Source organism: Leucoraja erinacea, chromosome 4, assembly GCF_028641065.1.
Source record: "Leucoraja erinacea ecotype New England chromosome 4, Leri_hhj_1, whole genome shotgun sequence".
Lineage (NCBI taxonomy): Eukaryota > Metazoa > Chordata > Chondrichthyes > Rajiformes > Rajidae > Leucoraja > Leucoraja erinaceus.
The window spans coordinates 11,789,026-11,813,225 of record NC_073380.1 but is presented as its reverse complement, the minus strand read 5'-3'; the positions used below and the strand labels follow the sequence as shown (position 1 = coordinate 11,813,225).

Here is a 24,200-nt window from a genome sequence, read left to right as displayed (position 1 = left end):
GGGTGGAAATATATCAATATCTTGTGACAAGTTGGCTAATTTAATTTGGCAATGGTGTATCCAAAGAGATATTTGGTTATCGGCTACGTACCTACCAGGGGTACTAAATTCAGTGGCGGACGCCAGGTCACGAAAGTTTAATGAAAATACAGAATGGATGTTGAATAAAAAGGTCTTCGGGGTAATCATAGAAAAGTATGGAAGACCGGATATTGATCTTTTTGCATCCAGGTTAAACCACCAGTTATTAAGGTATGTATCATGGGAACCAGATCCTGGGGCAGAAGCTACAGACGCTTTTTCTCTGCACTGGGGGAAATGGTTCATATATGCATTTCCTCCTTTCTGCCTCATCAATCGGGTACTAAGGAAAATTCAACAGGATTCGGCATCTGGGATTCTCATAGTACCTGATTGGCCTACTCAACCATGGTTCTCGGTGATACAGGATATGGTTTTGGAACCATGTATGCACTTGAAACATAGTAATAAGTTGCTGGTGCATCCAGTAACCTACGATAGCCATCCGTGTTATAAATATATTAATTTGTTGGCTTGTAGACTTTGAAGGAACCTCTACGAGACATGGGGCTATCCAGTAGAACGGTGGATATGATTACTGCATCCCAAAGAAAGTCAACTCAGAAACAATACTTATCTCACATTAAAAAATGGATTAATTACTGTTGTTATAATCATCTGGACCACAGGGATAAGAATGTGCCAGCAGTGCTAGAGTTCCTCACTAGTCTGCACTACGAAGGACTTGGGTATAGCACCATTAATAGCGCGAGAAGTGCTTTATCTACCTTTTTGTGGCAAGGATCAGATCACCTGTCAGTGGGGTCTCATCCACTGGTAATAAAATTGTTGAGAGGAATCTTTAACACCAGACCTCCGAAACCTAGGTATACCCAGATCTGGGATGCAGGAGTGGTCCTCAACTTGCTTAGAACTTGGTCGCCGGCCACAGCATTGACGCTGGACATGTTAACTCGGAAAATGGTTATGCTGATGGCGTTGGTTACGGCACAGAGGGTCCAGTCACTGCAAAAGTTGAGACTGGATAGTTTCTCTAAGATGGCAGGACGGTTGGTCTTTGTTATACAGGAGTTGGTTAAACAGAACAGACCAGGATCAGCAGGACAAGTCCTTGAATTTCTGGCTTACCCTCAGGACGAACGTCTCTGTGTAATGACACATATTTTATTGTATATTGAACGGACTAAGGCCGTTAGAGGCAAAGAAATGGGGCTGTTAATCAGCTATAGGAAACCTTATAAAAGAGTGTCTACTCAGACTATTTCTAGATGGATAAAATATGGTTTACACAAGGCAGGAGTGGACACTAATGTTTTTAAATCTCACTCCACCAGGGCGGCAGCTACATCCGCAGCAAAACGCCTTGAGGTCTCCATGGACCAAATCCTCAGGACGGCAGGATGGTCGTCAGAGAGGACATTTGAAAGATTCTATAATAAACCACTTAGTGGTATAGAGTCGTTTTCGGGGAAACTTTTAAGTTCCGTGTTATAATTTATCCCTGAGGAATAAGGGTTATGATTTGATTGAATAAATATGATTTATTGTTACGTTATACAATTTGCATTAAGTTTCTGGTTTTTGAAATCATTAACAATTTCTCCCAAACTACCAAGGCAGTTGTGAAGCATGGACTCGGATTTCCAGGGCGTGAGGTCACAGAGCTTTGAAATTTTCATGGAGTCCCTCACGTGACTCCGAAGTAAAATAGTAAGATTAAACGAGAACTTACCAGTTTGAAGTTTGATCTGTATTTTATGAGGAGGAACGTTGAGGGAATACATGCCCTCCGCTCCCACCCTCGTTGGGTCATATCTGGAGCTGGTATCTCTTTGTAATCTTGCTATTTTAGGTCAATATTGGGTATCTGTGACCTCACACCACTGCTTTGAAGGATGACACGCATGCGCTGTGGGCGGGCTTCTTCATGTATTCCCTCAACGTTCCTCCTCATAAAATACAGATCAAACTTCAAACTGGTAAGTTCTCGTTTAATCTTACTATTCTGTTCCATTCTGTTTGCAGTTTGTTTGTTTGTCTTTTTTCACAAAGCCCGCGAACATTGCCACTTTTCATTTCACTGCACAGAAGCACAACATTTACCAACCTCCAGTCTTCCACCACCTCTCCTGTATTTAAGGATGACTCTTAAATTTAAACCAGGGCTTCCGCAGTTTCCTCTCTGGTTTCCCACAATGTCCTCAGATATATCTGATCAGGCCATGGAGATGTCAACCTTCATACACTGAAGTACCTTCAGTACTTCTTCTATGGTAACACTAACGCTGTATTTATAACGCTGTGATAAATGATCTTGATTCTTTCATGACCATATTATAGAGATTAAATTCAGAAGCCTCATCCACTGAGAGGAACCAGAGACACTGGTAACCTTGAGTACCACTAAGATTATTTTTTAAAGTAAAAGGATTCCAACAGCAGAGGATGAAAGTTTTATCTTTTGTATCTTTTATTTAAAAAAAAGAACACAACTTTGGTCAATATAAAAACGGAATCGTACAAAGAACGTTCTTGCTTGTAATTCTACACTATAGGCACTCCAATGGACAACTTTATCCATGTATAAAAATGCAAATGTAAACATTCTGCGAGATGTACAAAGTAGTTAAGCCCAAACAGTCACTTAGACCAACTGGTAATCAAAGTTAATTCACAAATCCAACAGAAAGTTGGAGAAGATAGGATGCACTTAGTTATTCGCATAATTATCGATAAACTACCAAAACAAAAAATCCATTTACTGCATATGTTATAATCCAATCAAATTAACCATATTACTGTGAATCTTACTCGTCAGTAGATTTATTTTGCAGAAATGACAAAAATATTCCAGATGGATATTGTTAGGTCTGTTGGGAGCTTTCAGCTTTTAACTATCCTTCTCTAATACATACTTCAACCTTTGATCTGAAAATGTGCTGGATTAATAGTAGTGAAATTGGTCTAATACTCTTATAGAAAAACACACCCTGTGGTCAACTAACAGCACATTAGGAGACTACTTAAATCAGTTCTAATGTGAGGCAGGTGTCCCTGTCATTATATTACAAGACAAAAAATTCTCCTAAAGTGCAAGAATCAAAAGGCACTTACAAAAATGTGCAGTGTATTAAAAAAAACATTCTTTTTTCTGCCACCCAAGGCTGTAGAAAAGTAATTAGTGAAGCAAAATACCTTTGTAAATAACATTAAAGGAGACTAGTCCTTGGCAGTATTACATTCATTATAAAATATTCTATTGTGTGTACCACGTGGCAGTGTTATAAAACAAACTAAACCATTGTATAAAAATGCCTATGCAAGACTTAAACATACAAAAAGGACACAAGTTCAGAAACCTTAAACTTTTGCTTGAAAACGCTGTACAGAACTTCACAATTAGAATAATGTAGTTTCTGAAGGCTGAACTGGTGGTCCAGAGGTAGATTAGACATCCTGGAATGTGTGTTACATTGATTAAAATCGACAATTCAAAATCTGTACATCAAAAAGATCACAGACACCTTCATTTTCATCCAGGTTGAAACTGTATTCATCAACTGGTGGGGGAGAAAGTCGAAGAAGCGGAAACACTGTCAAGAGAAACAGACCACACAATTACTTGAGGAAAATAGTAGTTTAAAGATTAAGTCAAAACGTTAGTCATCTGTTGCAAACCACTCATTCAGAGTATTTCTCCTCTTTTGCATTCAATCTGGGATGCATTTTCTGTTTCTTGTATGTGAATACATGGCCAATAAACATTCATTCATTCAAAATCCTAAATATAGTTTGCTTTGAGTAGTATTTATTTCTGAGCCTCAGTGACAATTGACAGATAGTGTAATCACAGGAGCATTGATGACAGACTTACCATCTGATGATATGAATTCATCCATTATGTCTCCATCAATAGTAGCTGAAAAAAAAAATCAAAGTTTACAGGTATTGTGAGAAACAAAGTAAAACACCATAATATTGATATCAATGGATATTTTTACGGCAGAGATAGATTAGTGTATGTTGATTAGTATTCTGCATATGTCAGGAGTTACGGGGAGAAGGCAGGAGAATAAGGATAGGAGAGATAAATCAGCCATGATTGAAAGCAGAGTAGACTTTGATGGACTGAATGGCCTAATTCTGCCCCTATCACTTATGAACATATGAATAACCCGAGACCTCTGCTGTCAAAATATTCTCAACACATTGAATGTATTTACCAAAGGATTCACTCTCTCAACACTAGCAATCAAGACCAGGCCAAGATTGACAAGGCAGAAATTATTCGCCATCCAGGCATCATCAGGTCTGATGAATGGTCTTACCCAAAATGTCACCCATTCCTTCTCTTCAGAGATGCTGCCCGTCCCGCAATTTAATCCAGCATTTTGTGTCTACCTTCGATTTAAACCAGCAGCTGCAGTTCCTTCCTACACATCATCAGGTTTAAGTCAGGTGCACGGATTGCAAAGGTTTAGAGGGATATGGACCAAATGTCTAAGTTCATAAGTGATAGGAGCAGAATTAGGCCATTCGGCCCAATGAATTTCCACCACCATTCAATCATGGCTGATCTATCTTTCCCTCTCAACCACATTCTCCTGCCCTTTCTCCAATACCCTTGACTAATCAAGAATCTGTCAATCTCTGCCTTAATAATATCTAGTGCAGTGGTTCCCAACGTGGGGCGTACGCCCCCACAGGGGGGCAATTTGGTTTTTAAGGGGGGGCAACTGAGGAGGTCTGGGTCCAAATTTTCGATTTTTATTTTTTTGGATTTTCCATCAGGTAATCATATGTAGTTTATGTTTCAGATGTTATTTTGAGTAAAAAACATATTTTGAGTAAATAACAAACATCTTTATTGTGTAGTTATTACTTAATCACCGCGCCATCGCTCTTCATGGGGGGGGGGGAGGGGGGGGGCAATCAGGATTTTAGAGGTGATTAGGTGGGGCATGGCCAAAAAAAAAGGTTGGGAACCACTGATCTAGTGGCTAGGCCTCCACAGTCGTCTGTGGCAATGAATTCCATAAATGGGACTAGCTTACACGGGGCATCTTAATTGGCATGGATGAATAGGGCTGAATGGCCTGCTTCTGTGCTGTATGCACCCAAACTAACACTCCAACAATACACCATCAGTCAGACTATAGCACTCTCAGTGAGAGTAGGAATGGAGCGAGATGGATGATAAATGAGTGGATGAGGGACTGGTGCAGTGGGTATGGATTCAAGTTTCTGGATCATTGGGACCTCTTTTGGGGAAGGTGCGACCTGTACAGAAAGGACGGGTTGCACTTGAACTCGAGGGAGACCAATATCCTGGCTGGGAGATTTGCAAAGGCTCCTAGGTTGGGGGGAAGGGACTCAAATTGGGAAAGCTAGCAGTCAGTGTGTGAGGCAGGAGGCAGAGAATGGTAGCACTCCGACCCAAAATGTAGGGGAGAGAGAAGAAAAAGACAATAAACAGATAATAAGAGAGGGTGGGTTTCTTAAATGTGTATATTTTAATGCTAGGAGCATTGTAAGAAAGGTGGATGAACTTAGAGCCTGGATTGACACCTGGAAGTATGATGTTGTGGCGATCAGTGAAACATGGTTGCAGGAGGGCTGTGATTGGAAACTAAATATTCCAGGATTTCGTTGCTTCAGGTGTGACAGAATTGGAGGGGCAAGAGGTGGAGGTGTTGCATTGCTTATCAGGGAAGATATTACAGCAGTTCTTTGGCAGGATAGATTAGAGGGCTCGTCTAGGGAGGCTATTTGGGTGGAACTGAGAAATGGGAAAGGGGTAGCAACACTTATAGGGGTGTATTATAGACCGCCAAATGGGGAGTGAGAATTGGAAGAGCAAATATGTAAGGAGATTGCAGATATTAGTAGTAAGCACAAGGTAGTGATTGTGGGAGATTTCAATTTTCCACACATAGACTGGGAAACACATTCTGTAAATGGGCTTGATGGGTTGGAGTTTGTAAAATGTGTGCAGGATAGTTTTTTGCAGCAATACATAGAAGTACCTACTAGAGAAGGGGTGGTGCTGGACCTCCTGTTAGGAAATGAGACGGGTCAGGTGGCAGAGGTATGCGTTGGGGAACAGTTCGGGACCAGTGATCACAATACCATTAGTTTCAATATAATAATGGAGAGGGTCAGAACTGGACCTAGGGTTGAGATTTTTGATTGGAGAAAGGCTAACTTTGAGGAGATGCGAAAGGATTTAAAAGGAGTAAATTGGGACAGTTTGTTTTATGGGAAAGATGTGGAAGAGAAATGGAGGACATTTAAAGGTGACATTTTAAGAGTACAGAATCTTTATGTCCCTGTTCGGTTGAAAGGAAATAGTAAAAATTGGAAAGAGCCATGGTTTTTGAGGGAAATTGGACACTTGGTTTGGAAAAAGAGAGAGATCTACAATAATTATAGGCAGCATGGAGTAAATGAGGTGCTTGAGGAGAATAAAGAATGTAAAAAGAATCTTAAGAAAGAAATTAGAAAAGCTAATGGAAGATATGAGGTTGCTTTGGCAAGTAAGGTGAAAGTAAATCCAAAGGGTTTCTACAGCTATATTAATAGCAAAAGGATAACGAGGGATAAAATTGGTCCATTAGAGAGTCAGAGTGGACAGCTATCTGCAGAGCCAAAAGAGATGGGGGAGATATTGAACAATTTCTTTTCTTCGGTATTCACCAAGGAGAAGGATATTGAATTATGTGAGGTAAGGGAAACAAGTAGAGTAGCTATGGAAACAATGAGATTCAAAGAAGAAGAAGTACTGACACTTTTGAGAAATATAAACGTGGATAAGTCTCCAGGTCCGGACAGGATATTCCCTAGGACATTGAGGGAAGTTAGTGTAGAAATAGCAGGGGCTATGACAGAAATATTTCAAATGTCATTAGAAACGGGAATAGTACCGGAGGATTGGCGTACTGCGCATGTTGTTCCATTGTTTAAAAAGGGGTCTAAGAGTAAACCTAGCAATTATAGACCTGTTAGTTTGACGTCAGTGGTGGGCAAATTAATGGAAAGGATACTTAGAGATAATATATATATAAGCATCTGGATAAACAGGGTCTGATTAGGAACAGTCAACATGGATTTGTGCCTGGAAGGTCATGTTTGACTAATCTTCTTGAATTTTTTGAAGAGGTTACTCGGGAAATTGATGAGGGTAAAGTAGTGGATGTTGTAAATATGCTCTTCAGTAAGGCCTTTGACAAGGTTCCTCATGGAAGGTTGGTTAAGAAGGTTCAATGGTTGGGTATTAATGGTGGAGTAGCAAGATGTACTCAACAGTGGCTGAATGGGAGATGCCAGAGAGTAATGGTGGATGGTTGATTGTCAGGTTGGAGGCCAGTGACTAGTGGGGTGCCACAGGGATCTGTGTTGGGTCCATTGTTGTTTGTCATGTACATCAATGATCTGGATTATGGTGTGGTAAATTGGATTAGTAAGTATGCACACATGATACTAAGATAGGTGGGATTGTGGATAATGAAGTAATTTTCAAAGTCTACAGAGAGATTTATGCCAGTTGGAAGAGTGGGCTGAAAGATGGCAGATGGAGTTTAATGCTGATAAGTGTGAGGTGCTACATCTTGGCAGGACAAATCAAAATAGGACGTACATGGTAAATGGTAGGGAATTGAAGAATGCAGGCGAACAGAGGGATCTTGGAATAACTGTGCACAGTTCCCTGAAAGTGGAATCTCATGTAGATAGGGTGGTAAAGAAAGCTTTTGGTGTGCTGGCCTTTATAAATCAGAGCATTGAGTATAGAAGTTGGGATGTAATGTTAAAATTGTACAAGGCATTGGTGAGGCCAATTCTGGAGTATGGTGTACAATTTTGGTCGCCTAATTATAGGAAGGGACCTGGACTTAGCCAAACAGTTGTAAAAATAGAGAGAGTACAGAGGAGATTTACTAGAATGTTGCCTGGGTTTCAGCAACTAAGTTACAGAGAAAGGTTGAACAAGTTAGGGCTTTATTCTTTGGAGCGCAGAAGGTTAAGGGGGGACTTGATAGAGGTCTTTAAAATGATGAGAGGGATAGACAGAGTTGACGTGGATAAGCTTTTCCCACTGAGAGTAGGGAAGATTCTAACAAGGGGACATGACTTGAGAATTAAGGGACAGAAGTTAGGGGTAACATGAGGGGGGACTTCTTTACTCAGAGAGTGGTGGCTGTGTGGAATGAGCTTCCAGTGAAGGTGGTGGAGGCAGGTTCGTTTTTATCATTTAAAAATAAATTGGATAGTTATATGGACGGGAAAGGAATGGAGGGTTATGGTCTGAGCACAGGTGTATGGGACTAGGTCAGAATACGTGTTCGGCATGGACTAGAAGGGTCGAGATGGCCTGTTTCCGTGCTGTAATTGTTATATGGTTATATGGTTTATTGCATAAGCCTCTGCATTCAATGTTTTCGCCAACTACACTGGTGTTGTAGTTTGCACTTTGTACAGCTTAAACCACAGTTAACTAACATTAAACTTGACAACAGTACCTAACCTACGAGCACAAACCAGAGTAGCAGAGAAACCGCAGTGTCGTAAATTGACAATTTACCAATATAACAATCTCTTCCCCCCCCACCCCAATATTTGTCAAACAATTTTTTCATAATGTCTATGTCACAGGTGCTGCCAAGTCTTCAGTATTTTGCAGTTATTTTGATTGAATTGAATTGATTGAAAGACAACATAGATCAGGCCCTTCAGCCCACGCTGATCATTAATCATCCATCCACACTAGTTCTATGCTATTCCACTTGCACATCCACTCCCAATATACCGGGGTCAATTTACCGAGGCCAATTAACCTAAAAATCCACACGTCTTTGGGATGTGGGAAGAAACCAAAGCACCTGGAGGTCACATGGAGAAGGTGCAATCTCCACACACACACAGCACCCGAGGTCAGGATTAAACTCGGATCTTTGACACAGCGGCAGCAGCTCTACCAGCTGTGCCACCCTTATGTCTTAAGTGTGCTACTAAAGCAAGCAAACCAGCTTTAGTCAGAGCCTGTGAGCACAAAATCTACTGTGCCAGCCCACATTCACAACCAGCAATATCTTCAAAGGTAATAATCAATCCTGACAACAGAGTACTCATTATTTCACTCAATCCTCAATTTTTGCAGACAAAGAAATTGAGTCAATTACAATTTTTGCCACCTTTAAAGTGCGATAAAGGTCGCGTTGAGATATTTTTCAGAGTAAAAAATAAAAATGGGAACAGAATCAAGCAGGATTAAGTTATAATTGTCAATTATTCCTCAGACATCCCAGAATATTTATCTTAAAGTTTTTTTTCTTACCACTTGACTCTTCAGTCTTTATTTGCTCATATGATGTTGGTGGATGCTTGAGAAGGCTCCCAACCTCTACTGGAAGCAGTGACTGTAATCCATTTTGCTCCCGAATGTTCTGTAGTGATTCAGTTGTCGCCCCTCTGTAAATCTCTGGTGCGTCTGCCGCACTTGAATAAGGGGCTTCTGGTGCAATGCTAGGTAACTGGATGCCACAATCTGATTTTAAAAGATAGAACATTTAAACCAACGCAAAAGAAACAGGCATCAACTTACTTCTCCTTACCAAAAAGAGGCAACCAATATAATTTTATATTATCAGATATAATAACGTATGTTCAAAAGAGTTGTTAAATGCTTTTATCTTTTGTGCATAACATACACTAATGTATGTCACTAATATTCAATCACTTACCAGATGATGGTCTGGATAGTGGAACCTGAGCAACATACGATTCCTTTAATGAGGGAATTTGGTTTGTTGGTGGAGTTAAAGGGAATTTTTGAGAGGTTGATGGCAGCCCAATACCTTGTTGTGGCTGCATTAGGTCATCTGGTGGAGGAACTGGAAATACAACAGGCTTCGAGCACTTGGACTCTTTATTAATGAGAAGAACATGAATAGGTCCTGATTGACTCTTCAAATTAATCTGGTATTTTTTTTGTCCATTTGGTCCCTTTATTAGGAAGAGAAAATAAATTAAAATCCATTGTCAATAAACATATATAAATATTGCTCAATTTTATATGCCAAGTATACAGTTTAAAAGATGCCAGTTAATCTGTGGTGCATCTGAACATAATATTAAAGCTGGTTTTACTGCTTAAATCTTGTTTTTTTTCCACTCATGGTCTTTGAAATATGGGCATTACTTTAATAACCTTAACACAGATTCTTATTTAACACTATAACCGTAATACTATTTATGCACATCCAGTAACAGTGAGTAGTACCCCTCTGTTTGGAATTTGACAGAATTTGAATTCTTGAGATTACTTCAGGTTTTATCATCATTAATCTAAGAACAATAACCACAAAGCTATTTACAACATTATATTTTGTTTATATATTGTTTATATTTTTCCCTTTTGTGTCTCTTTCCTGTTTTCATCTTTCATTCATTTTTTTGTTAAGCAAATAATTAATATTTAACAAATACTACTAAAGATTCTTTCAAATTTGCCCCCTACCAATAATTCTTAAGTTCTATTTGATTATTGAGGGCACATTCCAAAATGAAAAGTTAAATTGAAATGCTTAAATATTACAGAAATAAAATTTGAATGTTGTATTAAAATGTTCAAAAGATCCCAGATTTGGATCGAAAGTTCAATTCTTAACATTAAAGAACAATGTTTAAATGTATTTATTAATATTAGCACATGGGTAGAATTATTAATGTAAATGACACGTAAATGACTACAGTGCAACCAGAAGATTGAGCTAATCATTAACTCCATTCACATTTTGTTAACAGCTTCAATAATGTAAACATTATTTATCGTTCAGTCCTAGTTAACTGTAGATTTGCTTTCTGCTATTTACATGCACACTTTAAGGAACCAACCAACCTCAGTATAAATACTGTGATCAGGTTCCAGACTGTTGTGTTATACAGTAGGCTCCCTACTGTGAACTGTTGGAATAGAGCAACCCGTTTACACAGATGGGTATTGTGGTTTCACAACTGATCTGTGCTCCAAAGTATCCAAACATTCAATTCAAGCGTTCACGATTCTATCATTTGCAGTTCTTTGTATCTCCATTTAAGTCAAGTGATGCTTCAGCTAATGTAATTTATTTGTATTATTTAAGCATTTTAATATATTTATTAGAAAATTGTTGAATTAATTTTTTTTGGGGGAGGCTGGGGGGTGTTGGGTACAAAGTAGAAGAGCTCAGAGCATACAGTTAATATAGATTTAAAGTACCTAACAGACACAAAATGCTGCAGTAAGTCAGCGGGACAGGCAGCATCCCTGGATAGAGGAATCTCTCCAGAGATGCTGCCTGTCCCGAGTTACTCCAGCATTTTGTGTCTATCTTCAGTGTAAGCCAGCATCTGCAGTTCCTTCCCATACATTTAATGTACCCAACGTTCTTCGTTTCAGCTATTGAAAGCTAGTTGAAGTCAACAGCCCACTTGAAGAATTATACCCCTAAGATTGCAGCAATCCCTCAATAACACACTGGACTGTTGGCCTACGATGACTTTCAACATTTGAATTTACAATCATCGACCCAGAGCCAAGAAATACAAACTGAACCTGTAATAATATTTTAAAAGAAAGCAGACAACTTTACTGTTAAGAGTTATACAAAATAATATATTTTGGCTTTTATAGGGGACAGGCAGTTATGGAGGGAATGGTTGTTTATTACAATGCGTGTTGTAATATCTACCTCATCTGGAGGACACATTCCTGCCACTCCTTATTAAAATGTTAATTCAAATGTCCTGCAATTAACAGAGGAGTATTTGACCACAGTAAAACATACCAGTTGAGGAGTTGGAACTTCAAGTTGTGTACCAGAAGGGGCTTGGATGGCAAGAAGTGTATCACCTGTTATAAAACCACCAACAGATTAAAACTTTGTTTCTGATCAACTCGGTATCTGAATCAAGTTCCTACTATCATTACATAAATGGATTTTAAAAGGTATGTTCAATAGTTACTTGAAATTACTGATTCTCTACAAAAGATTGGGAACTTCCACATTATCAACTTATAACACAAAGTTTTAAACATTTGAAGCAAACAGCTTGAGAAATTGCAGACAAATTGACATTTGTCAATTTAAATTATTATTTTTTTATTTCCCAAAAGCAGAGTCATCTTCAGAATTCTAAGTACCATACAATAAGTACCAATGACTGCAAGTACGAGAAAATAGTTAAGCACTGGATTTTTCTATTCTTTCAGCATAAGCAACGTGACCCAATTTCCTCAAACTTCTGAACTACGGGCAGAAAATTCATTTTAAACCCACTTTCATATTTCATGGTGGGACACATTAAATTAGCATAGGGCTTTTAAAACTTCAGTTTAAATTGCATGGGGTGACACAGCGGTGCAGCGGTAGAGCTGCTGAAGATCCGGGTTCGATACGGACTACAAATGGTGTCTGTATGATCTCCTGTGACCGCATGGGTTTTTTCCCCAACTGCTCCAGTTTCCTCCCACACTCCAAAGATGTTCAGGTTTGTAGATTAATTGGCTTTGGTAAAAAAAATAGTCAATTGTCCCTAGTGTGTAGGACAGCGCTACTGTACGCTGGATGGCATGAACTCGCGGTGGGCTGAAGGGCCTGTTTCCACGCTGTATCTTTAAAGTTTAAAGCTGTGAAATGTAGCTCTAAACGCCAGGGAATTTGTTCTATTTGCTCTCAAACTATTTTGTTGCCAATGGATTATTTTGTATTTTGTGGGAATGAAACGTTGGACAGATTTATTCTTTCCGAGTGCTTCATTGTCGCTAAAACCTTGAAAGCAAAAGGTATCGACAAGATTTAGACAAATTAATTGTTAAAAATAAGAATATAATTTTTATATGGATCCCATTCATTAAACTTTTTGTGGCCCACGAGGACAAAAGTCTTGGAGATCACTTGTTAACATTTTAAGAAGCCTAGTTCAAGGGATAAAAATTATGAAAATAAACAGCATAGTATGTTGCCAATTCATGTTGTTAACCATCACTCTGGTTCTGTTCCTGGACAGTGCCAAAGAACTGCTCCGTACACAAACAGTACTATAGGGAGACAATCACGGGAGGATTATGTCTCTCATCACAAGGCGATGCAAGGAAGAGTGCTTGGGAGAGTGTTAAACTAATACTGTTTGGTGATGATGGGGCAAGTGGAAATTGAACAAATTGATCATCTTCTTAGAATAGACAAGCAGAAAATTGTAATTAAAAAGGTATTAACAAACCTTGAAAGCAATTGCAGACGTCTTCATGAGTTGTATATGCCAATGTAAAACAGTTAAGGAGAATGACAAATGATAATAGTCGCAGACTGATATAGCAAGGAAATGCTCCCCCCTCCCCGATTCTGTTTGCAATAATTCTAATTGACTCTCCCAACATTCCTGACAACTTCCCCATAAATAATAAAAAATAATGTAACTTGACAAGAAAGGATATCTATTATTGTGTGTATTGTCAGTTATGTTTTCAATACTCTGCTGTAGCCATATTTTCTGTTGATCTAGCTCTTTTTCCTTTGTTTCCAATTCTTCAATCTCTGCCTTTAGGTATCTCAGTCGATCAATGATTTCCTTTGTATTGCAACCAGGACCAACACCCCTATTAAAAGAAAACAAATTATATAGCCAGAGCAAAACAGATAATCAATTTTGCTACATCTGTAAAATCATGTCTTCAATCAACAAATCATTTTATAATCATTAGAAAAACAACATATGAAATTAGCATTATTGACAATCTAAAGACAGACAAATGCTAGTTGCATATAATACTAATGTACTGAAACCTGCTCAATATCTAATGGAGAAATATAACGACACAGTGCTCTTTAATAAGTATTGTTTAACAAATAAAGGAGTAATAAAAATAGAATCGCCTATTAACCGGACTAAATCAAATGTATAAGTCTATACATAGATCCAGATTATATATGTATTTTGAATATAGACAATAGACAAAAGATGCAGGAGGAGGCCATTCGGCCCTCCGAGCCAGCACTGCCATTCAATGTGATCATGGTTGATCATCCACAATCAGTACCCTGTTCCTACCTTCTACCCATATCCACTGATCCGCCGCTATTTTTAAGTGTTCTATCTAACTCTCTTGAAAGCATCCAGAGAATTGGCCCCCCACTGCCTTCTTTGGCAGAGAATTCCATAGATTCAATAGGTGCAGGAGTAGACCATTCGGCCCTTCGAGCCAGCACCACCATTCAATGTAATCATGGCAGATCATTCAAATTCAGTACCCCGTTCCTGCCTTTTCCCCATATCCCTTGACTACGCTATCTTTAAGAGCTCTTTCTTAACTCTCTATTGAAAGCATCCAGAGAATCAGCCTCCACCGTCCTCCGAGGTAGAGAATTCCACAGACTCACACCCCTCTGTGTGAAAGGGTTTTTCCTCATCTCTGTTCTAAATGATCTAAATGACCCCTTATTCTTAAACTGTGGCCCCTGGTTCTGGACTCCCCCAACATCGGGAACATGTTTCCTGCCTCTAGCAGGTCCAAACCCATAATAATCTTATATGTTTCAATAAGATCTCCTTTCATCCTTCTAAATTCCAGAGTATACAAGCCCAGCCACTCCAAGAGTAGGAGTAAACGGGTCCTTTTCAGAATGGCAGGCAGTGACTAGTGGGGCACCGCAAGGCTCAGTGCTGGGACCCCAGCTATTTACAACATCATTGGATGTTTTCAAGAGAGAGTTAGGGCTCTTAGGGCTAAGGGAATCAAGGGATATGGGGGAAAAAGCCGGAACGGGGTACTGATTTTGGATGATCAGCCATGATCATATTGAAATGCGGTGCTGGCTCGAAGGGCCGAATGGCCTACTCCTGCACCAATTTTCTATGTTTCCTATAAATTTGCATGTTGAAATACTGTGGTTACAATGGCTACCATCCAATCCAATTAAACTGTTCCCGTGTTTAAAAAAATGTCAGAAAATGGCCACCACCGAATCCACTATTTCTTGAGCTACTTCGGAATATTTCAGTACTCTGGAATGCCGACCATTGTGTCATTGTGATTTATCTGTTCCTAATCCATTCAGTTTACTCAAGGCCATTTCTCTCTTAATACTGATTGTATTTAGTTTCTCCCTCTCACTAGACACTGCGTTCCCCAACATTCCAGAGAAGTTATTTGCATCCAACATTGTGAAGACAGAACGAAAGTCTCTGCAATTTTACTCTCTCTTTCTACTTTGCCCTTCCTAATCAATCCCTCCTTTGTTGAATTCTAAACTGATCCCAATCTTCAGATTGTTTAAGAAGGAACCGCAGATGCTGGAAAATCGAAGGTAGACAAAAATACTGGAGAAACTCAGCGGGTGAGGCAGCATCTATGGAGCGAAGGAAATAGGCGACGTTCGGGTTGAGACCCTTCTTCAGTCTGAAGAAAGGTCTCGACCCGAAACATCGCCTATTTCCTTCGCTCCATAGATGCTGCCTCACCCGCTGAGTTTCTCCAAAATTTTAGTCTACCCAATCTTCAGATTTGCTATTTTTCTGGCCTTTTTCATATTTCTTTTCCTTAGATCTAATACTATCCCTAATTTATTTTGAAATCCACCTTTCCTGTTTTATGTTTGCACCCAACATGGATATGATTATTATAACACATCCATGCACTCTTTGATTACCAACTGCAGCCTATCCCCAATTTATCACAGTTATCTTCTCATAGACTAAAGCAAAAATATTGCAGATGCTGGAAATCTGAAATGAACAGGAAATAGTGAAAATAGATCAGGCAACATAATTTCCAGTGTGTAGGAAGGAACTTCAGATGTTGGTTTACACTGAAGTTGGGCACAAAATGTTGTAGTATTGCTTCAGTAAAGAAGGGTCTAGACTTAAAATGCCACCTATTCCTTTTTTCCAGAGATGCTGTCAGACCCACTGAGATACTTCAGCATTTTGTGTCGAACATCATTTCCAGATTTGCTATGTTGTGTCATTCTTGCAAATCTTCCCTGTACTTTGTCCTCTCCCTTAAGATTCTGCCAAAAACCCTCCTAGGCAGGTTATCAGCGACAATGGCCCAATTGATATGATAACCCGCCTAACATCCTTGCTTCTGTTCTTCATTACTAGATTATAAGCCTTAAATACAATATTCCTTTCCTTGTTAAAAACCTTAACTCATCCTGCTATCTTAAGACAACATCCACCTGCAGATCCTATTGTTCATGCACTCCCTTTAAAACTGCAGTTAGTATTGGCCCCCAAATTTATTTTTGACATGCATCAAAGTACATTTCTACTTTAAAATTAATCTGCAAAGTCCAGTTCCTACCCTTGTCCCAGTTTAGATTTCAAATGTTTTCACAATTTGCAAACGGTACGCACTGAATTAAAATCTGGAACATTTGGGGGTGGCACAATAAATCAACTAGTAGAGCCGCTGCTTCACAGTATTGGTGATCTTTGGGTGTTGATTGTGTGGAGTTTTCAAATTCTCCCTGTGACCACGTGGGTTTGCTCTGGGAGTTTTGGTTTCCTCCCAAAGGTGTGCAAGCGTAATTGGCACTATGAAATGAGTGACGGAATCTCGGGCAGATGGGATGTTCAGGGAAGCACAGTGGTGCAGCGGTAGAGTTGCTGCCTTACAGCATCATAGATCCTGACTGTGGATGCTGTCTGTACGGAGATTGTACCCTGTAACCACGTGGGTTTGCTCTGTGCTTTCCTCCCAAAGATATGTGAGCTAGCAGGTTAAGTGGCACTGTGAAATGCCCATAATGTCAGTGAGTGGTGGAATCTATGGTAATTCAGGTGAATGTGGAGAAATAATGGGTTTAATGTAAGATTTCTGTAGATAGGTGGTTCAGTGACTTGAGAGTTATACGGCATGGAAACAGCTCTTCGGTTCAGTTCGCTTGTGCCAACTAAGTTGTCTTCGTGAGCTAGTCCTATTGGCCTGTATTTGGCCCATATACCTCTAAACCTTTATATTCATGTACCCGTCCAAATGTCTTAAATGTTGTAATCGTACCCGCCTCTACAATTCCTCTGGCAGCTTGTTCCATATACCCGTAACCCTCCGTGGAAAAATGTTCCTCTTGGGTCCCCTTTAAATTTTTCCCCTCACCTAAAATCTTTAACCTCCAGTTTTGGTCCCCTTCCCTTGGGAAAAATAATGTGATCTTATCTATGCCTCTCATGATTTTATAGGCCTCTATGTTCACCCCTCAGCCTCCTTTGCTCGAAGGAAAGCAATCTCACTGCATCCAGTCTCTCTTTATAACTCGAGTCCTCCAGTCCCAATGTGGAGTGAGGACTAATAAAATCACTGCATTCAAAATTTGTCGTCCGTCAATATGAACGTAAACTTTGATGGTTGATGATCAGAACAAATTTGGTGTCGAATGTTCTGTTTCCATGCCGTATCTCTCTATATTATAACATATATTTTGTGACTTTAACCTACTTCCACTGAATGCTGTTTTTCGATTTCTTCTCAATCAAGCCAATGCCTTCTAATACATTGGTGATATCATAGATTCTTCTTTTCTGTCTCACTGCAAGTATATCAGCAGCCTGTAAATAAATATTAATGGTTTGGTTATTAAAAAGTACTTAAAAGTCTTTGAAAGCATTTCACCAAGAAAATATATTTCAGAAAATGACATATTATACAACGGAGATAGACATAAAATGCTGGAGTAACTCAGCGGGTCAGGCAGCATCACTGTAGAAAATGGATAGGCGACTTTAGAGATGCAGCGTGGAAACAGGCCTTTCAGCCCACTGAGTCTACGCCGACCAACAATCACCCCGCACTATCCAACACACTGGGGACAATTTACAAAAGCCAATTAACCTACAAAACTATACTTCTTTGGAGAGTGGCAGGAACAGGAGCACCCAGAGAAAACCTATGCAGTCATGGGGAGAACGTACAAACTCCGTACAGACAGCACCTGCAGTCAGGATCGAACCCGGGTGTCTGGCGCCATAAGGCAGAAACTCTACCACTGCGCCACCCTACCGGGTCTGGCCTGAATTTTCTCCAGAAATGTTGCCTGACCTGCTGAGCTACTTCAACATTTTGTGTCTATCTTTGGTATAAACCAGCATCTGCAGTTCCTTTTTATTACATTTTATATACTGACATTTTAGAAACACCCAATACAAATCAAAGTTAAAAATAAGAATATAAAAGACAAACAAATTTTGGGCTTAATATGGTAAAATCCAAATGCACTCACGCTCTTACATATATTCCAAAATGACATGGTGTACACTGTAGAAAATCCAAATAATAAAAACATTATTTATGGAAGATTTGGTATTTTTGGAAAATATTTATGGAAGACCAGGAATGGGTGACGTTTGGGGTAGCAACCCTTCTTCAGACTGATCAGACCCGAAACGTCACCTATTCCTTCGCTCCACAGATACTGCCTGTCCCGCTGTTACTCCAGCATTTTGTGTCCATTTTCGGTTTAAGCAATCTGCAGTTCCTACCAACAAAAATGTCTCCCAATTTGCCCTAATTCTGCCAGCCCGATGGCCAACATGAACATGGTATGTGGCATGACTCTATGATTCAGTAACAATAGGGTATTTAGAGGAAAAGGCCTTTCAGTAACAAGGGAGAGTTAGATATAGCTCTTAGGGCGAAAGGAATCAAGGGCTATGGGCAGAAAGCAGGGCCCCTTCAGCCTCCTTTGCTCCAAGGAACACAAACTCAAGTATGTTGTTATTACAGCAATGCCCCAGCACAGGCAAAGTCTCGGTGAATCTTCTCTGCACCGTCACTTTCGAAAGCAATTAACGTAATAAACAAAACACCAACCTAATTAAAAACATTAATAATTATTTAAGTAAAATCAAACTAACTTAACTTTGGGAACCGTTTTAAATAAATGTTAGTAACCCTACTCATACAAAAGGGGCTGCAGGAGAACAGTTGTAGGTCAAATTTGAAGGACCGGATGTGTGTCCATAACTCCGAAGTTGAGGATAGAAAAATGCAGCATAGCACAGGCCCATCTGCTGACAAAATGCACCAAACATGATGTCATGTTAAACTAATCTCCTTGTCCTGAAGGCAGCATGTAATCGAGTCCGACAGAGGCCCTGGTAAAACTGGTCAATCATGTCTCGGGGAAAAAAGCTCCATCCCCTGTCAGCCCAGAATCTGTGCAAATTGCAAAATCAGATGAAACAGTACCCTTCCCACAAACCACTGGTCATCCATGATATCTAAGGTATATCATACAGAGGGTTTAATGCACTTCATCTGACACCTGTCAAATACTGGAGTAACTCAACATACTGGAGTGTTTTAGCGCATCAGGCAACAACTCTGGAAGACACAAATAGGCAACATTTCAGTTTGGGACCCTTCTTCAGACCCAACCTGAAACATCAGCTATTTACCAACTGAGTTTCTCCAGCATTTTTGTGTACCGTCGATCTTCCAGCATCTGCAGTTCTTTCTTGAACACATCAGCTATTTATGTGTTTTAGGGATGATACTTGACCCACTGAGGTACTCCAACACATTGTGGTTTTGTAAAACAGCATCTGCAGTTTCTTGTGTCCATCTTTCAAGTATTTTCTTTGACAATAAAACAAGTTCACATCTGTGGAATTCTCTTCCACAGAAGGTAGTGGCGGCCAATTCACAGGATATATTTAACAAGCTAGATAAAACTGTTAGGGCTATTGGAATCAAGGGATATGGGGGGAAAGCAGGAACAGGGTACAGATTTTGGATGATCAGCCATGATCATATTGAATGGTGGTGCTGGCTCAAAGGGCCGAATGGCCTATTCCTGCACCTATTTTCTATGTTTCTATTCTTCAGTACAAGGATCAGTGTAGCATCTCCTTGTAAAAGGCAACAATTTTCAGAAGCCTGAAAACAAAGGCTTGCAGCCCTCTGCCATCTTTCAGTTATTAATATTATTTTTATTTGCCATTCAATAATACCAATCTTTCTCTAGTTATTTTCCAATAAAGTGACATGACTCTCACATTCACCATAAAGTCAACTGATTATTGACTTTAGCCACAGGTAGACACAAAGTGCTAGAGTAACTCAGCGGGACAGGCAGCATCTCTGGAGAGAAGGATTGGGTAACGTTTCGGGTCGAGACCTTTCTTCAGACTGATGTTAGGGGAGTGGGCAGTACAGAGATAGAATGTGGTCGCAGACAGTAGGACAGGTGGGAGAACTGGGAAGGGGGAGGGGGATGGAGAAAAAGGGAAAGCAAGGGATACTTGAAGTTTGAGAAGTCAATGTTCATACCGCTGGGGTGTAAGCTACCCAAGCGAAATATGAGGAGCAGCTCCTCCAATTTGCGCTGGGCCTCACTCTGACAATGGAGGAGGCCCAGGACAGAAAGGTCAGACTGGGAATGGGAGGAGGAGTTAAAGTGCTGAGCAACCAGGAGATCAGGTAGGTTAATGCAGACTGAGCACAGGTGTTCAGCGAAACGATCGCCGAGCCGGCGCTTGGTCTCACCAATATACAGTTGACACCTGGAACAGCAGATACAGTAGGTGAGGTTGGATGAAGTGCAAGTGAACCTCTGCCTCACCTGTAAAGTCTGTTGGGGTCCTTGGATGCCATTGAGAGGGGAGGTAAAGGGACAGGTGTTGCATCTCCAGCGGTTGCAGGGGAAAGTAGCTCATCCATCACAGGTACTTACCTCCCCACCATCAAAGGGATCGACAAGAGTCACTGCTTTGAAAAGGCAGTCAGCAACATCAGAGACCAACAGCCTAGCCTTTCTGAGCTGCTCCACACATACGCTCCTGCCCGGTGCCTCAGGTCAGCTGATCAGCTGCTCCTTGAAGTACCAAGGTCTAAGCGGAAGCTCAGAGGGGATAGAGCCTTTTCTGTTGCTGCTCCGGCACTCTGGAACACCTTGCCGTTGCACATCAGACAGGCCCCCTCACTGTCCATCTTCAAATCCACCCTAAAAACCCATTTTTATTCTCTGGCTTTCGACACTGGCTGAGACATTGCTCCAGTTTTTAGTGCTTTTAATGTATTTTAATTTTTACTGTTTTATAGTCCTTTGTTTTACGGGTTTTAATGGTTTGTAATAACTTCTTGTCCATGAGTTCTCATGTATAGCACTTTGTGGCAACTGCAGTTGTTTAAAGTGCTCTATAAATAAAGTTATTAGTTATTAGTTATTATTATAGCTGCACTCTCATTTCCAGCTTGCCATTGGGAAGAAGGTATTAGATCCTGAAAACTGTAACATCCAGTTTCAGGAGCAGTGTTATCCCTACAACCATCAGGTTATTTCACGACTTCCAAATAGCTTAGAACTACATAGACTTGGAGGAGTGTTTTTTGTCTTTGCACCATTATTGCTTCTTGGTTTTGAAATTTTTTGTTGTTTAATATGGTCTTTACAGAATACAATGTTTACATATCTGTTATGCTGCTGCAAACAAGAATTTCATTGTTCAGTTTCACGACATATGACTATAAAACAATCTTGAAGTTTAATCCTGTGCAACACAGTCTGAAGAGTGGCTCTGACCTGATACATCACCTAATCCTTTTCTCCAAAGACGCTGCGTGACCTGTTGAGTTACTCCAGTAATTTGTGCCCAACTTCGGCATAAAACAACATCTGCAGTTCCTTCCTATATAGAGGATGCAGATCCCACAAGTGTGGGGCTGGAGATAGACACAAAAAGCTGGAGTAACTCAGCGGGTCAGGCAGCATTTCTGGAGAAAAGGAATTGGTGATTTTTGGGTTGAGACCCTTCTTCAGGCTGAGAGTTGGAGAAAAGGGAAACGAGAGCTATAGGTGGTACTTAGGAGAAAAGAATGAAAAAAACAATAATCAAGGAAAGGAACGATAATCAAGGAGTCCGCAATGGTCGATTGTTGTTTATGTGATGGCCAATGAATAACATCCTTTCTCCCCCCTCCCCCAGCAGATATAAAGCAGCCGATTTAACAGAGCGGGTGTAAACAAACACAAATTTAGATGCAGGTGGGAAGCTGGGCTGCAGTATAAAGGTGACAGCATAATGAGGGGTTTGCAGGTAAGGTGCATACCTGGCTGCTGGCAGCGCTCTTGCTCATGCCCCTCCCCATCCTTGCCCAGCGCCTGAGCCCCGGTTTCCGAGCCCCTGCCCTGCCCTGCCCGGGGGCTGGTCCTGGGGACCGGATCCCGGCCTGATCTGCTTCAGGTCTATCACCCCACCCTGGCCCAGGGTCAGAGTCCCGAACCCTGTACACTGAGCCTGACCTGCTTCACGTCCAACGCCCATGCCCCTCCCCAAGAACTGGTCCCCCGAGCCCCGGCCAGGTCCAACACCCTGCCCTTGACCCGGTCTCTGAACCCCGCCCACCACCCTCTCCCCCTCCCCTCCCCAGCGTCTGAGCCCCAGGTCTGACCTGACCCCCGGTCTGATCCAACTGACCCCCCCAGGTTTCAGATCCCCGGCCTGACTGCTTCAGGTACAACACCCCCCATTGGTCTGAGGGCCCTGAGCCCTGAGCCCCGGCCCTACCTGCTTCAGGTACAACACCCCGCCATTGCCCACCTCCCCCAGGGTCTGAGCCCCAGTCCCCGGCCCTACCTGCTTCAGGTACAACACCCCGCCCTTGCCCCCCCACCCCCAGGGTCTGAGCCCCAGTCCCCGGCCTGACCTGCCGCCCACCCCCAGGGTCTGAGCCCTGAGTCCCCGGCCCTACCTGCTTCAGGTCCAACACGCCGTCCTCGGCCTCCTGCAGCAGCGACACGAAGCGCGTGGTGAGCAGCCCGAGGCTCTTCTCGTGCCGGCTCGCGCCGCGCCCGTTGCCGTTGCCGTTGCCGTGACCGTTGGCGCCGGTGCCGTTGGTGCCCAGGCTCGCGCCGCCCTCGGCGAACTCGGCCATGGTCGAGACGTCAGCGGCCACCGCCGCCGCCAACTCCAGGAAGTGACGTCCATGGCAACGGAACCGAGGGACACGCCCACCCCCCAACTCTCACTCTGAAGCAAAGATCATCTCTTGCTCTCGTTACCCTGGGTCTGAAGAAGGGTCTCGACCCGAAACGTCACCCATTCCCCCCTCTCCACAGATGCTGCTTGTCCCGCCGTTACTCCAGCACTTTGTGTCTATCCAAATTGCCGAAATATGCACAATGAAACTGTCTTTACATTCTATTTATTCAGTATTTACAAAATGTTAAATAATAATAATAATATTTATTTATATAGCACTTTTCAACAAAACCAGTATTTGAACCAAAGTGCTTTACAGAGATCGATTAAATTAATTGAACAGATCAATGCAATAAATCCATACAAATCAAAAAAAGAGAAAAAAGAGAATAAGAAAAAAGACACAGAAACAGTACACTATAGAAATCAACAAGAAACGTCCCCCCAGCTGGTCAGCTCGACATAGATTACAAGACCTACACCAAACCCAAACCAATTAGGAGCAGACGAGGGCATCCGATCCAATTTGTGATCCCAGTTATAAAGACAGATGTGTACAGCAATTCGTTCTTCCCCCACACAATTAAAGCATGGAATAATCTCCACCCTACTATAGTTACCCAACTAGATACAACTAAATTTAAAGTAGCTCTTTCTTCTCAGTAACCCTTTCTGGCTTAAGTCCTCCCTCCACCACCTCCAGTTTAAATTTCATTTGGAATATTTTGGAGGACCAAGGAACCAAGAACCAAGTATTCCGTACCAACACCTTGGAATAGCGATGTTACAAAATTTTGAGATTTAAAAAATCAAGTCTGCAATTTATCCCACCAGATAAAGCACATAAAGAAGTTTAATTTGATACCTAATTCACTTTCATATCTTCAGTATTATAAAAGTTATGCCCATTTTCATACTCGGAAATTAGCATCTTGTTCCCTATTGCTTTTCCATTGACTTAACACAAAAGCTGTGATCGAGGACAGTCTAAAGCCCATAACGTTCTTAAAAATTAAGAGAACTGAATGAAATTTTCAGTTATTATAGATTGCAGCATTCTGAAACAAATATAAAACATCTTGTTTAAGAAGGAACTGCAGATGCTGGGGAATCGAAGGTACACAAAAAAGCTGGAGAAACTCAGCAGGTGCAGCAGCATCTATGGAGCGAAGGAAATAGGCAACGTTTCGGGCCGAAACCCT

At 41.1% G+C, this 24,200-nt stretch overlaps 1 protein-coding gene across 1 annotated transcript; it reads right to left on the bottom strand.

The window, feature by feature from the left end:
* Positions 1–2,488: 2,488 nt before the first annotated feature.
* Positions 2,489–23,001, bottom strand: LOC129696147 (transcription factor E2F5-like). The gene is made up of 9 exons (XM_055633667.1): positions 22,769–23,001; positions 17,516–17,625; positions 13,514–13,675; positions 13,300–13,343; positions 11,865–11,929; positions 9,780–10,041; positions 9,374–9,583; positions 3,917–3,961; positions 2,489–3,635 (listed from the first exon to the last, which is right to left on the bottom strand). The coding sequence occupies exons 1-9, from the start codon at positions 22,949–22,951 to the stop codon at positions 3,520–3,522; spliced, it is 1,197 nt and encodes a 398-aa protein (XP_055489642.1). The 5' UTR covers positions 22,952–23,001; the 3' UTR covers positions 2,489–3,519.
* Positions 23,002–24,200: the final 1,199 nt, after the last annotated feature.